The sequence below is a fragment of the Esox lucius genome, chromosome 11 (assembly GCF_011004845.1).
Source record: "Esox lucius isolate fEsoLuc1 chromosome 11, fEsoLuc1.pri, whole genome shotgun sequence".
NCBI lineage: Eukaryota > Metazoa > Chordata > Actinopteri > Esociformes > Esocidae > Esox > Esox lucius.
Window position 1 is genome coordinate 19888392 of NC_047579.1, and position 21454 is coordinate 19909845.

General features: G+C 44.7%; 1 protein-coding gene across 4 annotated transcripts in view; it reads right to left on the minus strand.

The window, feature by feature from the left end:
• Positions 1-2009: 2009 nt before the first annotated feature.
• Positions 2010-21454, minus strand: part of cyth1a (cytohesin 1a) — an 87857-nt gene continuing 68412 nt past the window's right edge. For 3 of the 4 annotated variants that reach the window (XM_010874316.5, XM_010874317.5, XM_010874318.5), the window contains exons 3-13: positions 18650-18714; positions 16894-16960; positions 16280-16398; positions 15336-15416; positions 14830-14942; positions 13584-13732; positions 13355-13467; positions 6608-6686; positions 6292-6360; positions 5290-5444; positions 2010-4953 (exon numbers count right to left, since the gene is read on the minus strand). In XM_010874316.5, coding sequence (XP_010872618.2) covers positions 4875-4953; positions 5290-5444; positions 6292-6360; positions 6608-6686; positions 13355-13467; positions 13584-13732; positions 14830-14942; positions 15336-15416; positions 16280-16398; positions 16894-16960; positions 18650-18714 — 1089 coding nt within the window. In that variant the 3' untranslated portion in view covers positions 2010-4874. The remainder of the gene's footprint in view (positions 4954-5289; positions 5445-6291; positions 6361-6607; positions 6687-13354; positions 13468-13583; positions 13733-14829; positions 14943-15335; positions 15417-16279; positions 16399-16893; positions 16961-18649; positions 18715-21454) is intronic. The other variant, XM_010874315.5, reaches the window with a different exon arrangement.

Genomic DNA, 21454 nt, shown 5'->3' on the forward strand with positions numbered 1-21454 from the left:
TTTGTCCTGTGCTGCCTTTCTCGAAATGAATTATCATCTTTTTTACAACGGTCGTAATGGTCCAGTTGTTAAGGACTATTCCGTAAAAAGCCTTCCACCCACATCATTGGCTTCAACCACTTTCATTGTTCAGTTCCATTTCATAAGGCTGTTATAGTGATAGATTATACTGTGTTTATTCAAATGTATCTATGTTTATTGGCCATGTTCACCTAGTAGCTAACTTCATAACCAAATCATTCCCCAAAACAAAAATGGAAGTAATAATTTCTCATTAGTGTTCTTAAAGTATTGTTTTAACAACTTTATTACGCGGGATAACCAGGGCTAAAAGTAGATCACAGTTGCATTCATGCGTTTTATTGGAAAATACTGAATGAATTCCACGAAATAATAATCTTTTGAAGAGTTATAAAAAAGCATCTGGGAAGTACAGAAACTGTTTGCAGAGACTGGGACGAATTTCCAACTAGTCAGTGACAGCCGTGTGGTGTTATGTTCTGGGAGGTTTAATTCAGAACTAAAAATAATAAACACAATAGCTAATATCAAACTGAATTTGATCACCTCAGACGCACATCAGTCAGTCAATGTTGATGATAGACTTCCTTTTTTTCTCTCTTTTCAGTGACCTTCACACTGAAAGCAGGGCTGCCCAGCCCTGTTCCCAGCCATCCAACTTCCTTAAGGTTTTATCTCCAGCCTTAGTGTTGACTAACCTCATTTATCTTTTCATCAAGGTAATTGTTAGAATCAGGTGTGTGAGATGTGTTGAAGGGAACACACAGGGAACAGGTTTGGGCAGTCTTGCTCTAAAGAATATGTTGGTATTAGAATTTGCTGTGAAAAGCAGAGAGTTTAGGATACAAAATGGAGATGTTAGTTGTCTCTTACGATGGTCACTCATCTTAAAATCGAAATTTCAAAAAAACTGTTGTTGGGTTACGAATCAATTACCGGCTTAGTTAAACTCAGTGGATTGTTATGGATTGCGATCCAGAGAACTGAAAATATCCATCTTACACAATTGTCAAATAATTTTATGTATTATTAGCATATTGGAAATTAAGGCAATAGATTTTTGAGCAGTGGTCTACAGCTGAATAGAGTAGGACTAAACAATGCAAACATGCGTAAAGAAAGACCAGCCTGGGGTTTTTATGGCCCAATCATGTCCATTTCTCTGTTTTAATACAGTATATTACACAAGGAAATGTACAATAAAAGGGGGGTGCAGGCTGAGTTTTCCCCAAGGCAAAGATTTCTTCCAGAAGTAAAAAAATAAAAGTATAAACCCTCTGAAATGATTAGAATGATTCTTGTTCTTGAACCATCATAGCCCAAATGAAACATTTTCACAACAGATTAATCATGTCATACCACAAAGGTCCGGAGATTCACCTGGTCAGGTTACCAGATCAGGAAAATGATTGTCCCCATGGAAACATTCTTCTTCACATCACTATGGGACAACCGGTCTGTAGTGCCTCATGGTTTAATCCTACCACCACAATGCCATTCATTCACTGTTGTTTTCAGCACCAGCCATTCCATTGAGCCTCGTTATTGATTCAGTTTCCAGGCATCATTTAATGATACACATTAACTTCAAAATATTGATATTTCCCAGTCAGTCTATAGCAGTGTAAACGGTATGAATGTTAGCTTATATCATAGTCTCAAGGACAATCGAGACATTGGGGGGGGGGGGGGGGGGGGGGGGGGGAGTGTTTTGCAGTTCTCTAGTTACTGTTTGTTATTCATTCATAGGCTAGTTAAAGGTGCTATGGAGGTTATGATATTATGAGGACACACTTTGGTTCCCATAGAGATTGTATTAAACTATTCTAGTTAATAATTCTACAAGTGTTCAGATCTCCAATCCACGGCCAGCTAGCTGATAGTGTGCTGCCCCCTAGTGGGTCAGTAAAACATCTATACAGTATATATCTATTTCATGTTGACCAGCCAGTTACTGGCCCAATAATCTAATCACTTGGTTATCTGCCTGTATGTCTAATGTTGGTTTTATTAAATCAGTTGGGAGGATGACACTCACAAGGCAAACATTTTGATTCTCACTGGGCATTTCCTTTATCATTAGAACAAAAATACAGCAAAATGTACATAAAATGAAAACATTCTGTTCTATTTGAGAGACATATAATATACACTTTGACAAAAGAATGAGTCTGCAACAGCTGTCAAAACAGACAACCACTCTTACTGACGTATCTGTCTTTATTTGAGCCTTTGATTACATGGCAATGATAGAAACCTCAAATCAAACACTAGGAAACAAACCAGAAAATGGCACTCGGCTAATAACAATGTCATCATACTGCTACATAAAAACTGAAAAAGACATACAGTATATTAAATGAAAACAGATAAACCCACTATACATTTAAGTATATACAACCATGATAAATAACCAATAACCAAACACTGTCTCGATTTATGATTGGTTTAATTTGCAGTTGTCTGTTTTCTACTTAAACAGTGCGCTGAGATGCTGCAAGGAAAGACTAACCAAGAAAACAGGCTACAGAGCTATTAAAGCAAAATCTTGCCAGAAATAGCAAATAAACTTAATATTTATGCATTTTCTGGTTGTTTATGCAGAATGTTTCTTGCAAGAAATTTCTTCCATAAACAAGGAAAAGCATATAAACAAATAGCCAGGCAGGTACTGACCACAGAGAAGAGATGGCTTTATTATGCACAAGCTGCAGTCGCTGTTCTTTGGAGGCATTTCCAACTCCATGTACAACTCGGATTTCCTTTTTTAATTACCAACAAATAACAAATCACATGTACCATGTACATGTACCAACTGATAGTTCCCCATGCCACTCGTGCTGACGTTATGATTGCCGAAAAATGTGATGATGATGACCCCCCCCCCGCCCACCCCCCCACGGAGCGCAGTGGTACATTCCTAATAACAGCTGTGCTTTGTCTCAAAACCAATCCAACAAATGCTCTTTGTTGAAAGTCATGCAAGTTAAACATTCAACTTGAAATGCAGAGCGAAGTTGCATAACTCGAATGGCCCCAAATTATCCACGACAATGCCGTCGTTTGTCTTATCGGTATGCATAAAAAAAATGCATCACTGTGTTATAACTGACACAGAAATGTGAGAGTCTATTCCATGTATCGTGTGAGCGAAAGGTACTCATTCTTTTTTAGAAAGTGATTTCTGAAGTTGGGATGGGGTTAAAGGTGAAACCTGGATTGTTCTAGCATTTTAAACTGGATTCATCAACAACATTTCACAAAGGCAATTTAAGGGTGGTCCATTCGGATAACAGGAAAGGTGAGGGCATTACCGTTGTACTGAAGAGCTCAAAAAGCAGCTTGACTGAGAAAGACGCTCAGTCAGCTAACCAGCAGCATGATGGTCCGACACCTCATTGACAGTGTCGGGTGGACAATGACTGGGAAAACATTTAATCATTGTTCAATTCTTTTATGTACGTTACAGCTGGAGAGAGAAGACACAGAGAGAGGGAGCGAGACGAGACGAGGAGGGGTAAAAGGCGTGAACTGTCCATAGAAGGGGAACAGACGAAGAGTTACACCAGACACCACAAAGTCCTGTCATTTCCTGAACTGAACTCTGAATTAACAGAGCTCCAAACTAACAGTCTGAGAGGCCTGCTGGTTCCGTGACCGGATCGGAAATTCTAACAGGTAATGAAAAGGGAGGGCCAAGGCCTGTCCCATAATCCCATGCTAAGACAGTGTCCAAATCAAGCATCAATGTCATGGTCATTAGGGCACCCAACGGGAGATGTTGTGCAATGAGAAATGAAAACAAGCATACTGGTAAGTGAAGAGTCCGCAGTCTTCCATTTGATACCTAATGAACACAACCCTGTGTTGTGTGAAACAACTGTGTTTTGGAGTGTGTTTGTACAACCAAGCTAGCACATCCAAACTGCTGTCATACAACCAGCGTTTTTAAGTTAAGGTTTGGGGGCAAAACATACAGTATAGAATATTGTCACATCAAATGAACACGGAGAGCTAAGAAATAACATCCATTTTGTTCAGTATCAATTGAATTTTGACGGCTATTTCCTTCAGTCATTGTAAATGGACTCCTATTGAGTGACAGTGTAAGAGTCAACGCTGATCCTGATACAGACAGAGCCAAGCAGCAATCTCCTGAGAGGCAACTTTGACAAAAAGACTTAAAAAAAAATATTTCTTCTCGTTTCTACAAAATCACAAGTCGGTTGGCAATTAAACCCATCAGTTATCTTTCTCAAAAATGTATTTAAAAAACAAAAACCAAAGCACAAGATTCTGAGAGGAATATATACAGTATTAAGCTGTAAAAACATACACACGTTGCCAACTGTATTAAAGCACACAAGAAAAGCATCTTTCTTTTCTTTCTGAAAGCAAGTAAGAATATTTTGGTTGGGATGACAACTCTGTCAGACCTGCTGAGTTTAGATAAGGTATATATATATATATGTGTGTGTGTGTGTGTGTGTGTGTGTACAGTCTGAGTTCAGTGTGGGTGTGTGTGTGGGTGTGTGAACACGAGTGTGGGTCACTGAGCGACGGACCCCCTCCTCCAAAAATACACAGAGGACTGAGCCGAGCGAGAGATGGCGAACATTCAGCGACATGAGACCGGTGCCAGGGGTTAGGGTGAGGTTGGTTGGGAGGGGGGGGTGTTGGCCCCTTGTTCTGAGGAAACCCAGCATGCCCCCCTGTCGGTTCTGCAACCACAGTCACGCCCCCTAAAAACACATCCCAGGGCCCGAGCGGGCTCGGTCCAAACTCTCTCAAGGGCACCGGGTGGGGAGGGGCTACACGTTGGGAGGTTCATAGGGGTGGAGTCCAAAGCAGCTCTAGTGCCTCTTTATGGAGGAGACCTTCTTCTTGCGCGTGGCCAGCATCTCGTAGAAGGGATCCCTGCTGATGGCAGCCCTGCGAAGGGGATCCAAGAGAAGAAAACCAGTTACCCTGAGAGAGTCTAAATGAGGTTGTTCGCAGCGTCACATTACCATGTCTGGAACGTAAACGGATACATGCTCTCCGCAATGTAATCACGTCTAACCACTTGGCTAATGTAGCCCGGGTGACCGTTAGCTTTCCAGTCCAGGCAGTGGGGTGTGCACGGTCCATTTGAGCCGCTACACTTCAGTCAGTGGCTGCCCATCTAAATGGACTGGGACAGACCTTATCGAAACTAATAATAGGCCTGTGCGTTCGGGGCCAAAGTGGACGCCCGTCGTTAAAATGTGCCTAAGCAGCGCTACTGACTTGATGCTGTTCATCCACTCGTCCTTCTCCTCTGGCGTGGGGGCGGAGATCCGGTAGAAGGTGTGGTTCCCCTCCACCACCCTGCCGTCCGCCTCAGTCTTACACGCCTTGATGACCTGGTCCTTGTTCTCGGGGATGAAGAGCTCAAAGCAGTTCTGCATGGAGATGGGGGTGGGGAGAGAGAGAGAGAGAGAACCCTCAATTTGATTTCCGCCACTTCCCCTCGACCTCCCTCCTCGTCTCCTCAAAGGATGTCGGAGAAGATCGGAGGTATCTCCCGACGCGCTTAGAGGCGACAAGAGGAGAGGACTTAAGGGATGCCACATCCCTGTCAGACCTGCTGGGCTCGTGCGTGTTTTTCCGATCGAGGAAGTGCAGTTGAGACGAACCCCCGGGCGGATCGTAAGCGCGGCCCAGTGCCACCACAGGGAGACAGAGGCTCCACTGTTACGCTGCCGAGCTGCGATCTCTCACTGATCTCCAGTGGGATCTTATTTTACGCCCATTCCTACACAGAGTGCTTAAAAGGCACAAAAATGGGCAGACTTTAATAGTGGGTGGGGATTATTTGGGGCTTCTAACCCTGCGAACGTAAGGGGCGGCTCGCTCGTCTGAAATACAGTCCCGGAAAAAATTAAGAGGCCAGTGCAAAGTCGAAAAGGAAGGTTTTGAGTGAGGAACAGAAGCATTCAATTTGCAGTGGTCTCTTAATTTGAACCCTTCTGTTCCGGACTCAAAACCTTCCTTTTTGACTTTGTTGAGGGAGGAAAATGGGGCAGTGGTCTCTTAATTTTTTCCAGAGCTTAATTTTGGTCACATTTTTAGAAGTCATACGTAAACCGTTGTTGCCCGTGATTGTGCGAGTGCCTAAATTAATAGGGGGCCTTGGAAGCACAGCCTTATTTCCGGATCTCATTGGGACTCCAAGACATTTGACAGAGCTTCTTTGGCCCATGCATGTATTACGCAGTTGATCCAGCAGAGGGTGCAGTCGGTGCTTACAGGCTTCTTGTCCTCCACTTCCCGGATGCTAAGGTTCTCCAGGGGAATAATTCCTCTGGGCTCTTTGTCCTGCACAGAAACACAAGAACGATGTTAAGGTTTTATTGGTGGAAAACGCGGTACATACCAGTAACTGCAACGGTAATAATGTTGGAATGGAAAAGCTAAATCAGCTAATAATGTGAGTGTACCATCCCTAAATTACAAACTTAACGACAAAACGTGTTTTGTTGCACAAACTGCCCATGGTGTAGGACGTACTGATCATAACACGATAACACAGAACACAGAATTCCAGGTCCAGTCAAGTACTTACAGTGGTGTACTCAAAGTAATAGAGACAGTTGTCTGTGAGAATGAACCATCTTCTCTTCCAGGTTTTGACACGTCCCCCTGAGGAATGGAAACACAATGTTAGCCTTGGTCCCTGGCGGGAGGGGGAGAGGAATGAGCACCGGACAGAGGAAGGCAGCGCAGCAGACAGGCGGACAGACGGACGCATGGGTAGGCAGACAGGCAGATGACAGCTCTAGAACTACAACTCCCACGTCCCTACGTTCCCCATCAAGCAGTGCACAGGAGCATGCTCCTCCATTCACCAACACCACAGTATCCAGAGAACTTGTTATTCTACTCTGCGCGAGATTTGACTTTTTAAGCTCCGCCGACCGAAGAGGGCTTTGATGAGACCGGGGGAATTTTGTCATTTGCTGACGTCAACTTGAACTACACTGGCTCTGATATTGCAATTTCTCGTTTTCCGTTTTCCTTTCAGTACTAGACAAAGCAGTGGTATCTCATGTTTGATGCCGCACTGTGTCTGAAACCTTTGAGAGCTCACTTTAAGTGTCCCTCCTCTCCCCCCGTAGCTTGTTAGTGTAGCTGACTCAGGACTCACAGGCTTTCTTAGGGCGGACCAAATATAAAAGGGTATCAATAGCTGGGATGTGAAGCCAATCACAAAGTTTCATTCTCTGGAAGTAAATTAAATCTTACTATGGGGATTATGAAACGAAAAGAATGAACTGTTTATAAACTTGGCCCTGACTTTGAGCAACTACTGGAAATCACAAGGACGATACTAGCAAAGATGTGAGACATCCGTTCCTGTAGTAGGTCATTTCAAGAATAACGTCCTTGAAAAGGCTAATCATTTGTTCTACCGTTGCAAATCCTTTGACTCTTTCACACTCTGCGGGGTCTTTCTTGTTAACTCAGCGGCTCAGTGATCTGTAACTGACCCCTGACCTCAGCAACACACCCACATCCTGCGGGGGGGAAACCTGATCAGAGCAGCAGATGGCAGCTAGAGGCCATGCCGATAAACAGCATCGGGGCCAAACTGTAGCTAGCATGGACCTATGGTATGGATGCCCCTAATCTTCACTGGAATATCCTGTTTGTAACAGAAGAGGCCTAGTTATTGAAGACAATATGGGACATTAGCTGCTAACCACGTTTAAATCTAGGCCATATTGTCACCATTTAATGTATTGTCTGAAGAAATCTCTCAGGTCAAGGATTTTATTTCCAGAGAACAATTTCAGGCCATTTAAGGGGCCCGGTTTGGCTAAAAAGGATTAAGGTTCTGTCCTCTTTAACTCAAAAGAGTGAGACAATGACTGTTATCGACATAGCTTGTCAGTGAACTCAACCTTACAAGCTGTTTTGATGATGACAAATCGACCAGATTATTTAACGCGGGTTTGAATGTCCTACGCCTGGGCTTTGCTGTCGATGAAACGTTACACCAATGTTAGTATGAAACCCCGCTCAGGGCTCTACCAAGGCAGAAGACCTGCTATACAGACCACCAAACACAAGTGTCGATCTGGGTTGAAGAAACACACGTACATTTATCATATATCAGTAAAGCTACTGTATATGATATCCTATCATCCAACAGCGTTCATGATAGGGTATTCAAGCACTATCTGCCCCAATACACACGTACAAGCACCCTATGAAGCAAGGCAATGGGATCCCATCTCCTGGACACATGTCCTTCTAGACCTTTCTAGAGGAACCCCAAGATATCTGCAGCATGGGACAGGTGAATGTCGGAACTGACACTTAACAGAGCGTACACGCGGTCATTTAGAGACAAATGGCAGAATCACACAGCCGATGATATGACAGTTGATTGGCTTAGAGGAGATTGTGAATGACCGATGACCGGTTGATTGTTGATCACTTCAGTTCCTGTCAGTCACTCAGAAGGAGAGAGAGGGAGAGGACTCTAGCCAAAAAGGCAAGGCGATTTGACAAGGATAATTATTTGGGTGGTGTCAGCGGACGGGGGTGCTGGGCTGGTGGGAGGGAGGGTGGAGGAGGAGCGATGGTCCATGCACGGGGGGGGGGGGGGGTCAGAAGAGTTAGTAAGGAACCTGGGTAGTGTTCAGTAAGGACAGCATGTTTTGAAATGGAGTGAAACAGGGAGGTACTGAAACACCTGTTCAATAACAACACTTTTTTTTTTTGCTTCAGTGTGCCCAACTGAACATAACCCAGGACATGTCCAGAACTCGTCTTTTGACAAATAGCGTGTAGTTCAATTAAACTGATTTCATAATTGTATCAGAGTCTGATTATAACTGACAACTTGGCTGTGAAAGGATCCAAAATTCCTCTCTGTTAATAAACACCTACACTCACCTAAAGGATTATTAGGAACACCAAACTAATACTGTGTTTGACCCCTTTCGCCTTCAGAACTGCCTTAATTCTACGTGGCATTGATTCAACAAGGTGCTGAAAGCATTCTTTAGAAATGTTGGCCCATATTGGTAGGAGAGCATCTTGCAGTTGATGGAGATTTGTGGGATGCACATCCAGGGCACGAAGCTCCTGTTCCACCACATCCCAAAGATGCTCTATTGGGTTGAGATCTGGTGAATTTGGGGGCCATTTCACTACAGTGAACTCATTGTCATGTTCAAGAAACCAATTTGAAATGATTCAAGCTTTGTGACATGGTCCATTATCCTGCTGGAAGTAGCCATCAGAGGATGGGTACATGGTGGTCATAAAGGGATGGACATGGTCAGAAACAATGCTCAGGTAGGCCGTGGCATTTAAACAATGCCCAATTGGCACTAAGGGGCCTAAAGTGTGCCAAGAAAACATCCCCCACACCATTACACCACCACCACCAGCCTGCACAGTGGTAACAAGGCATGATGGATCCATGTTCTCATTCTGTTTACGCCAAATTCTGACTCTACCATCTGAATGTCTCAACAGAAATCGAGACTCATCAGACCAGGCAACATTCTTCCAGTCTTCAACTGTCCAATTTTGGTGAGATTGTGCAAACTGTAGCCTCTTTTTCCTATTTGTAGAGGAGATGAGTGGTACCCGGTGGGGTCTTCTGCTGTTGTAGCCCATCCGCCTCAAGGTTCTGCGTGTTGTGGCTTCACAAATGCTTTGCTGCATACCTCGGTTGTAACGAGTGGTTATTTCAGTCAAAGTTGCTCTTCTATCAGCTTGAATCAGTCGGCCCGTTCTCCTCTGACCTCTAGCATCAACAGGGCATTTTTGCCCACAGGACTGCCGCATACTGGATGTTTTTCTCTTTTCACACCATTCTTTGTAAACCCTAGAAATGGTTGTGCGTGAAAATCCCAGTAACTGAACAGATTGTAAAATACTCAGACCGGCCCGTCTGGCACCAACAACCACGCCACGCTCAAAATTGCTTAAATCACTTTTCTTTCCCATTCTGACATTCAGTTTGGAGTTCAGGAGATTGTCTTGACCATGTGATTGGTTGATTAGATAATTGCATTAATGATAAATTGAACAGGTGTTCCTAATAATCCTTTAGGTGAGTGTAGCTTATGTTAACAACATGAACCATGGATAGCCCCATAGATGGCACCCGGACCCAGCTCCCCTCCAAATCTTCCCTTCTAACCACACACATCCACCGTTCTCCATTCTCCTCACATGCCTAGACCCACCACACTGCCAGTCCTGCACCACACCTGGGTTTAAACAGTACTTGTTCCCTTGCAGATTCTGTGAGCATTGAATGAACCCGCTGTGGTTCTGCTGTGCCGGGCAAACTCAATCAAGTGCTGCTGAGGTACCTGTGAGAAAACTATTACCATTTAAACCCAGGTTTGCATCAGGCTAAAGCCAGACCAAAGCCAAACCAGGCTAGACTAGGCCAAAGCCATACCATCACCCTTCAGGTTCAGTAAGAGCATGACAGAGAGAGTAGAGCTGGAGCCATTTGGAAAAGATGCAGTATTCCCTATCCATCCCTTCCCAGAGCTCACGGCAGCAGACATTATTCCGGTGAGTCAGTACTTCTGAGAAGTCCTCTCACGATTTATGACGTGCCTTCACAGTTTAAAACGCTGGGGCATTTTGAATAGGTGGCCCAACTACCTAACATTGTTAGGTCTGTCTTCTAACCCTACGTTGTGCTCTCTGTGGAAAGAGGAATACTGCAGCTGGCCAAAACACAGAGATTGAAAGGGTAAATCACCACGGCATAACCAAGAAATTCAGACTCATGACTACGGTGGTCACGAAACAAAATGGCCACCCCGTTGTTCCCCGAGCGGCCTGACCAGGCAAAGCACCTAGTAACTGCCCGGCGACCAATATAGAGAGAGACAGAGAAAGAAGCATGTGGACAAACCACCAGCTCAATGGAAGACCGAACGAACAAGACAAATAAAACTAGATTAAATTGATGATGAAGGAACAACATAACCCAACAACAATTAAAAATTGAATAAATAAAAAAACATTAAAAGCATACAACGGAAATAAATGAAGAACGGAAGCAATGGCCGACCACCGAAAGCACTGGAGAGCTGAGATAATGGACTAGTTTTTGGGAAGGGCAGGTGTACATACCTCCTGAGGAAAGACAACAGCCAAAATCATGGGAACAAACAAACAAACGAGGAAGAAAAGAAAACAAAAATCAAAATCAAATAATAAGAAATCATAGCACCATATCCTGCTCATCTGATTGGAGGTGTCACTCGATGCACTGCTTTACAAATGTTGGCACTTGGAGGATTAGAGCTTCACACAATTTTTTTATTGTATTCCTCAACTGATATACATGTGTAGCAAAATAAATAGACAACTTGCACTTCTTAAATCATTTCCTATTTTGTTCTTAAATATAGATTTATTTTCAGCTCTTGCCATATATTTTTTTTTAAACCGGACTGGACTGACCAGTCCAAAGCAGTACAGGGATGTGTCTCGTTGTGTCGCGTCAGGTTTTCTTGCTAACACCAATCAACCTGAAAGAAAAATGCCACCCGACAACATTACTGTAGGCACGGTGTCATTTTCTTTGAACACTTAATTCGGTCATTGGCAAACATGGGAAGACCCCACTGTTGAAATGTGCTTTCGACCTTTCAAATAAACTTTAAGCTATTTGGCACTGTGTTCGCTGACAACCAAACGAAGCATTTACAAAACAATGATTAGATTTTCCGCCACCGGTGCTGGTGGCATTGATCATGTATATGGACATCTCAAAACCTGATAAACAGTCCAACGTTCCCCACAGTGTCCAAGAAACATAAGCTGTCGTTATTTCTGATAAGCAAATCATTAACTATAAAAATGTTGCAATTAAATGTTGACAATTCAACAGACAAGCTGTAGCAAACAGCTTGTTAGTTTACTTTTTAAGTAAAATACCAAGTAAACTACTTATCATTATAAACATGCAAGAATGTCTATGTATTTTTCCACAACTGTAAACAGTGTATATATATTGTTATGTTATTACACTTTTATTTTAATGTATAATATAAATAAAAGTGTAATAAATGAGGCCCCGGGTTAGAGTTAATCTCTGGAACACTTCCACTTCCAACCACCGGGGGGGGGGTGCTTACACAGTTCATGTCAGTTCATTGAAGCAGTTGTGCCAACTTCTGTAATGCGCTGCATTGCCCAGCACGTCCACTGGGTCCCAGTCCTTTCAAACATTTAACCTTCCACCCAAATCACAGGAGCCCACATGTCAATATTCCCCATTCAGTTTCACTAGAGTGTGTTCGTACACTTCCTCATGTTACGGGTTATAAAGGTTTCACTTGATTGGGGTCTTAAATTTCAGTTCCAGGTTGTGTTCATCAAGCACTAAACAGAGGAAAATTGGCAAAAACGCAGAGTTCTCACATGTTCTAGACCAATAAAAAACATCACATTAAATATTTTGATGGAGAGTTGGTTTGCTGAAAGAGTAGTGGCCTGGATTGAGACCTGTGTTATGAACGGTACGTGGGCACCGGAGACAGCGGCAAAGAACACTCATTTTAAACGTTTTGTGCTAATGAACAGGGCCCGGATCAATGTGAGTTGATAAGAGTCACTGTGAATCCCTCCAACGGAGGACTGGCTGGATAGGGAGTTTCTGTTAGATCACATTAGTACACCATGTGATCACCAGGAAGTCCTGGAAGAGTTATGGCAACATTAGATGTGTCTGTCTGTGTGTCAGTCAGTCAAGTGTAGGTACTGTTACCTGCAAATGTGTGCGTGCGACTGAATGCGTGAGTGCATGTGAGTGAAAATATGTGTGTGTGCATCTGTGAGACTGAACGTGTGAATGCTTATGCATAGCTGTGCATTATTGAAAGCCCACCAAATGTAGGTCTTCTGATCTCAGGGCCACATCTATAATTTATCTGGGAGGGCAGAAGACCCTTTCATGTCTGGGTTACACACACACAGACACACACACACAGACACACACACACACACACACACACAGACACACAGACACACAGACACACAGACACACAGACACACACACACACAGACACACACACACACACACACACACACACTCTCTCATAAAAACAAAAGCAAACCAACACAAACAAACAGAAAAATGCAGGCAGTCTGATGGAGACCGTTCCACCGATCAGTCACTAGGCCTCGGTTTCAGTCCCGCTTGGATCCGTCTGAGCCGCCCCCACTGCGACAGAGACTCAGACACAGTCATCAGCGTGCCTGTCAACGTTTCTACAACATGTTCTGCAAACGTCCACTAGACGTCCAGTCCCACTGACCCAGTTTAAGCAGCCAGCCCTCTCGGTCCGGGTTGAAGAACGTGTGCGTGAGGTCGTTCCCGTCGTCTTCGGGGATTTTGAAGGGCTCGTTCTTGATGCTGTCGTACAGGTTCTGAGGGGAGAAGCGGCACGGAGAGTTTAGCAGGTAAACACCCAAAGACAGCGGGAATGACACGGGGGTTCGGCGAGTGAGATGGGAGAGGAGGGTTGAGAGGAAGAGCCCCGTACCCGGAGCAGGTCCTCCGGCAGGTCCCCCCCCTCGTTGATGCCTCGGTTCATGGAGATGAAGCGCTCCACCGCCGGCTTGTCCTTCACGTTGGGGTTGTGTAGGCTGGTGTTCAGCATGATGATGGCGAAGGACAGGATGTAGCAGGTGTCTGGGGGACGCAACCACACACACACACACATTTGAACTACATTTAAACTCACAGGAACAAAAGAGGGCACACACACACTTTGAATCATGCACTCTGATCTACAAATGGCATCAGAGTGACATTGGCGAGCTTTGTCGCGTAGGCGGATGTCTGGATGTCACAGACACCAGTGTGGACTGGCCTGAAACGCAACAGGGTCAAATCCAACAACAGACATGGTGCCTCCGGTCCGCGGCGGCGCACAGAAACACGAAGCCAAATCAGACTACTCGGGGAGAACGGGCCAAAGAACGTGACAGTCGGACAGCCCCGTACCCCACACCATGGGGAATATTCCACCTAACACCTGTTACAGGACCTCATTTCTAGATCAGTGACTATTCAGAATTCCTATAAGTGGGCCTGCATACGTGCCTCCAGATGAGACAGAGCTCAGCGATTCGCCAGAAAAATACCCTCGAAATGACAGCATGCTGCCGGTCTTTAATGTACGCTGTTTAAATATACATGGCAATTTCTACAGCTGAAAGGACTGCACTTTGGGGACCAGGTAAAGAGAGGGCAGAGTGTGGCGAACGAGCGCGGCGAACGAGCGCGGCGAACGAGCGTGAACTGGTTAGTAAATGCCTACGGCCGCACTAGCGTTACACCGCGTGCACGTGCGCCCTGTCCACGCGCGTGTGCCGACTGTGTGATCACAGGCAGGCGGATACAGCAGCAGCACTTTGCATTATGGGAGCCGCTAGGCCCCGTGAGAGAAGCTGGTGAATTATTCACACCCATTTACATCCAAGTAACAAGTGACAGTCTGCCATGTGAAATAATGTTCCCCAGCGAAACGCCAGACCCCCCTCCCCCGAGGGAAAAGCCTCTTCTCCGCGCCGCGCTGTAACAGGGCGGAGCAGCATCTACGCCCGGTCATGTCCGCGCGCTGAGTATTCCCGACATATTTTCATTTCGTCAGCTTTCGCTTGTTGATGAGGGGTGGGCCCCCCGAGAGACGGGGTGAGGATTAAAACGCCCCTTTCGCGGGGTTAACCCGTTCGTGGAAGGACGCCATCATGCGCTCTCGGCCTGCTCAAGCCTACGCGTCTCACCTGTGGACTGGAAGACGCCAGGGTTGCACTGGCAGTATCTCTGGGCGAAGGCCTCCATCATACGGTCAATCTTCTGGGCCTCGCCGGGAAGCCGGAAGCTCCACAGGAACTGTCTGTCAGGTGGAGAGAGAGAGCCGTGACACATCGCCATGTTATCCATCAACTGCTGAGTGGGCGTGTCAGACGGCATCTTGCTCATAGAAGCGCACTAATCCAGCCCCGTACAGGGCCCGGCTGTGTGAGTCGCTCTTAGGTTAGACCTGATTCAAGGTGGAAAGGGTTAACAGGGACACAGTGAACCAACGTTAAGCAACCAAATCACAATAAGGTGACATTTAGGACAATGCTAATTTTAGCACCACACAATCAATCTGGGCTTTGGCTCTCGGAGGAACATGATGTGCGCGTGCCACGAGCACACACAGGGGTCTGATGACTGCAAGGTTAATCTACTGAGGACAGGAAGGGGGCTGGCCTGGTTTTGAAGGCACACCGGGGGGGCTTACCTCAGGGCCTGGACCAAGTTCAGGTCGGTGAATTCATGGAGCTCCACGAAGTCATGCAGGACCTGGAGGTTGAACTCATCTCTGGGGGAGAGGAGATTGAATATGTTTAGTAATGATTTTCGGAAAATCACTGTTAAATCATTTGACTTCCAAGCCACAGACTCAGATGAAGACAGACACACTGACAGGCAGAAACACGATCCATTAAAAATGGGGGAGGGGTCACGGCACACTCTTTATCCTGCCAACACTGTCACGACATCACGGCAGTTATTGATATCCCCTCCGAGACAGACAGGAGACCTCTCAGGGCATATCACTGACAGGGTCAAAGCCAAGCAAGGCCAACCCCGGCTCTGCCCATGGGACTCTTGACTAATAAGGGAGAGCCCCCATGCCCCTCCCCCCGAGAATCAGACAACCCTCTACAAGAGAGCGTGATGAGTATAATGACATGTGGGTCATATCAATTAGGTACCAAAAAGAAATAAAAAGGGACAAACGGGCAGGGACAACCAAATCTTCAATTAACTCTCCATTTCCTTTTCATTGCTTACAAACCATATTAAAATGTTACCCCAATGAACTCTGCCCCAGGAGGAGTTCTAAACACACCTGACAGACAATTCTGAGTTTAATAAAGATGCTCTCTCTTCAGGATAGCCAACATCCCGTTCTTTTTTATGCCAACATTCCAGGCACTTAATGGATGAAGGGGAGCGAACACAGAACTGTGAAGGGACCGCCACCTCGGCTTTGAGGTCTGGTGGCCTGATAGTGAGACTAACAAGGCCACTGAGTTAAAGGACGTGTGTGGCGTGACAGAGGAAATGACACTTAGGGAAAGTATGTGATCTGAAAATGGGACATTGCTGAGGAAAGGAGGGTTCTCTTGAACTGTACGCACACACGCACGCTTGGCAGTCACTGCTTTCCCCACTGACCTCTCCCCAAGATAGTCTCCGATGGCTGTCTTGTTTAGCCCCTCCCCCTTATACAGGAACTGGGCGATGTCGTCGCTGGTGTGCTTCAGCAGGTCATTCTCGATGAGGAACTGGATCCCCTGAGAAACGAGTACATCCTGTGTCAGAGCCTTGCCAATACCATGGTCCCCGATTAGAAACAAAATACTGACTAATAGGGGACAGTTTTCTCAAAGAACGTATTCGTTGACAATTCATAACGTGTACTTGCATATCACAGACATAAGTCTATGTTTTTAGAAAATCAAGAGGAACATTCAACTTCGACTGCTCAACTATAAAAATGTCAGTCTACCAAGAACCTAAATGACCAAACAATTTTCCAAACAGGGTCAGTCCTAAATGGAAGGATTCATGGGCACAGTGTTTATGGCCAAGCAGAACATATCAACAGATTACAATCATATCGTACAAACTAGGAGTAAAGATCACATTCAACCCGGACCAGAACCCTAATGCGAAAAGTGGAACCTCCTGAAGAGGTTAATATGTTTGAGTCAGACAATATAGAAGTGCACATCAAAGCCACAACTTAAAAGAGCACATCAAACCCAAAGAACCTTTGTCTAAGTTACCTTTTTGGGGTCCATGTTGAATTTCTTTCGGCCCATGGCCACTTGTTTGTTCCTCTGCATATTTTTCCTGCAACATTAGAGAAACAAATGTTAGTAAATCAAAAACACAACATTCAAAGACGTGAAATGCTAAGGGATGAATACACTTGTGCTCAAAAATGTGCATACCCTTGGAGAATTGGTAATATATGTACCATTTGTAAAAAAATAAAACATAAGTGAGCAGGCAAAATGTCTTTGTCACATTCAACTGTAGGTCATAACATAATGGCACAATCATAAAACAAAATGTGACAACAAAACGTCGTCAAACTATGCTCAATAGTTTGTGCTCCGTTTGTGCTGGTTTGTGCTGTAAAAAGTTTCGTTTGTGCTGCTTCGGTCTTTTAGATATTAACATAATATTTTTAGGTCAATCTGAGGTCACTACCAACATGCTCCAAATTCACCCAAAACAGACTAGTTCGTTTGTGCTTAGTTTGTGCTGGTTTGTGCCGGTAAAAGTTTAGTTTGTGCTGCATTGGGTTTTAAAATATTAGACATTGAATTATAGACGATGACGTCACCAGACCCCCCACAGGCTCCAAATTCACCCAAAATAGTCTCATTCTTTGTGCTACGTTGGGTTTTAAAATATCAGAAATTAAATTAATGTTAATATTTATTAGTACCTGATAACATGTAAAGCCCAGTCCTACGATAAAGAGCACTTTTTGTTGAGATTTTCTGTAAAAGTTTTCAGTCTAGAATGAGTCAGGGACCAAAAAAATCAAAAGAAAATGTGCATTGGTATTTGCCCTTACCTATCCATTGAAATCACCCATGATTTATTTGTTTATCTAAGACACTGACTTCAGGTCAATATTATACATTTGGTCCCTAATAAAATATTTGATAATAAAATATATACAGAAATTGAAAAGTTGGCAGATACTACAGCTCCCATGGTCCAGTGGTGTGAAACGGCCAATCAACTAAGGGGATTATGGGAAAAAGCTACTTCTCAGGTTTGGAGTGTCAAGAGGTCAAAGTGTATGCTTAGTCTCCACCATCACCATAGTTACATGACCTTGCCCCAGCTAGCTAGAAGTCACCAGACTTTCCCACTGATTCATAACTTTTTCCCAAGCATTCCTTTGGCTATTGTCATTGGGAACTATTCATTCGCGTCAATTAAACAAGACGCACGTTACAGGACAAACACGCCCAAGCTGCAGAAGCTGGCTGTTCACCCCATGAACTGACTTTCATTTTCATCAGCCTGGTGGTCATTGACAAATGGATCGCGAGCCGTTGAAGCAATTTCTGAAAACGGCCAAAGCAAACAAACGTGGCTGTCTGAATGTTTAAAGGGTGGGTGGTGGAGTGGGTTTCCCTTCCACTTCAGGGAGTAACCCCTGGCCACTTTCCAAAGTACCCTCGATTCACTCCTCCACCTCCCTGGGGACCATACATTGTCTTCTCCACCCAAAACACCCCTGAATTATTAAATAGACCCTTCCATCACTGTGGGTGAGACTGATTAAACATTTAAAACCCTTGTGTGTGTGTGTGTGTGTGTGTGTGTGTGTCTTTTTGGGCAGGGGAAGAGGACAGCTAGCAGGTGGACATTAGGGCATACATATTTAACGACGGTAATTTGCTAAGTTAATGGAATACAAATAACAAAGCAATTTGCAATGTCTGAGACAGGCGGTAGGGGGTGATAAAGCAAACCCGCAGAACCCTAAGGAACCCAGTACTGTCACATGCTCACCTTTCCTCGGTGGAACCCAGGTTCTCAATCTCACTGGTCACTTCTGCTATCTCATTCTTCAGACGCTGGAAATTAAAGACAGGGTTAGCACCGCAAACGGCCACGCAGACATGTACAGACAAACAGACACAGGTTTTGATGTTCCAGAACATTCTCCTTCCTCTGACTTTGTCCGACACTGGTCTGTACCCACTGTCTGATCCTGCCGCCATGCTGTCTCCCCATAGCCCTAACCAACACTGACACTAAATACACTGATTTAATATCAACCGGATTTGTCTGTCTGTGTGTGTGTGTGTGTGTGTGTGTGTGTGTGTGTGTGTCTGTCTGTGCGCGCGCGCGCACGCGGGAGCTGCAGCCGGTCTCTCCATTCCCTCCAGCCCCAAACAGTTCCTTCTTTACAAATAATGGTAAAAGGGAGGAATGCTGTCGGGTGACCTCAATACAAATGGACTGTGCGTCGTCAAATGTGATTATTTTGGGGTTGTGTTCTGGAGATTAATGGCGTTAGAGCCGTCCTCCCTTTCCCACTGTGACGTGGAGGGCCAGTGGCCGACAGGCTCAAAGGATGGAGGACGGCAGGGATGGAAGGAAGGAGGTGTAGGGCAAGGAGGTCAACAGTCAGGACCCGTGAGAATGTGAAAAGGTGATGATACTGGAGGGTGACAGTGCTGCACTGGGCTCTGTTCAATGGCTCAGTTCCATTAATAAGAGTATCTTAACTCTGAACTAGCTCCTTTCTGTCAGTAAGAGTATCTTAACTCTGAACTAGCTCCTTTCTGTCAGTAAGAGTATCTTAACTCTGAACTAGCTCCTTTCTGTCAGTAAGAGTATCTTAACTCTGAACTAGCTCCTTTCTGTCAGTAAGAGTATCTTAACTCTGAACTAGCTCCTTTCTGTCAGTAAGAGTATCTTAACTCTGAACTAGCTCCTTTCTGTCAGTAAGAGTATCTTAACTCTGAACTAGCTCCTTTCTGTCAGTAAGAGTATCTTAACTCTGAACTAGCTCCTTTCTGTCAGTAAGAGTATCTTAACTCTGAACTAGCACCTTTCTGTCAGTAAGAGTATCTTAACTCTGAACTAGCACCTTTCTGTCAGTAAGAGTATCTTAACTCTGAACTAGCACCTTTCTGTCAGTAAGAGTATCTTAACTCTGAACTAGCACCTTTCTGTCAGTAAGAGTATCTTAACTCTGAACTAGCACCTTTCTGTCAGTAAGAGTATCTTAAATCTGAACTAGCTCCTTTCTGTCAGTAAGAGTATCTTAACTCTGAACTAGCTCCTTTCTTTTAGTAAGAGTATCCTGAATTAAACTGACATTTGAGAAGAAAAAACTCTCAAAACTCTCTATCAAATTGACAAGATAGCCTTCAAGACCGATTTCCACAGCCTCCGACGAGTAGAGTAACAACACAATCTGTCAATTGTAGTTATCCAATTATATACCTGGTCCCTTATCCACTCGACTTGACGCTGAATACCCAGGCAAAATCTAGTCCAGAGAAACAACAGTGGTTTCAAGGCCTATGCAATCACAATAATGCATTCCTCTGATAGTTGTCTCCACAAAGCCGGTGGAGTTGCCTGCATGTTGATGTCGGAAGGACCTTGACATGTTGGGTTAAGGGACAGCAGGGGAGTTGTGGGGATTACTCTATAGCAGCCCAAAATGGTGTGGGTGTGTGTGTGTGCGTGCGTGCGTGAGTGTGTGTGTGTGCGCGTGCGTGCGTGAGTGAGTGGAGAAGGGGGAGGGTTGTGAATGGATGGACATGTGCACACGCAGCTCATAAACGGAGGATTTTACATCCCTGATCCGCTCGTGTCTGTCCGTCACAGTAAGCAAGGCCTGCAGAGGTCTGCCAGTCAGAAGGACCACAGGGCCACTGCAGGAACCATCTGAGGGCCCAATCACTCAGTCCAGGGCCCCTGGCGATCTGAGGGCCCAATCCCTCAACCCAGGGTCCCTGGCGATTTCTCTAGTCCAGGTCTTTCAGATCGGTCATATAACTACACGGCGGTCAACTAAAGATGACCATTGATATCACACCTCAGCGTGGATGTCGCCTTTGATGCCAAAGTATAGAATTTCATCTTTTAGATCTGTCCTTCTGAACATTTATATATTCTACCACCTAAGAATAACAGCAATGTAAGCGGCGATACCCCCATTTTACGTGATCATATGTATTGGGACATTTGGATCACAGGTGTTTCTAACTGATCAGGTGTTTCCGGTAGCATTGATTTTGTATTCTCAGTTCCATCCTCGCTACCAATGTACAACCCCATTTCCAAAAAAGTTGGGACGCTGCGTAAAAGGCTAATAAAAACAGAATGCAAATGATGAGCAAATCAGTTATCCCTATATTTAATTGAAAAAAGTTAAAAGAAAACATATCAAATGTTGAAACTGAGATGTTCTTGGAAACACATGCCCATTTTGATTTGGATAACAACAGCACGGTAGAGTTTTAACACGCATTTGTGGATGCAGCAACGTATTGTGTTCATAGACAATGTTTTTTGTTCCATGCAGGGATTTCCACTACAGAATTGTGTCTGTTTTTAATGCAGTGCCACCTGAGGGGCCGAAGATTACGGCCATCCAATATTGGTTTTCAGCCTTGTCCCTTGCATACAGATTTCTCCAGATTCAGGAAATCTTTTAATAATATTATGTACCGTAGGTGATGAGATCCCCAGACTCCCCAACTTTACTTCTGAAATACTAATCCTCTCTGGGATGCTCGTTTTATACCCAATCAAGTTGCTGATCGGTTGCCAATTAACCTAAGTAGTTGTTAG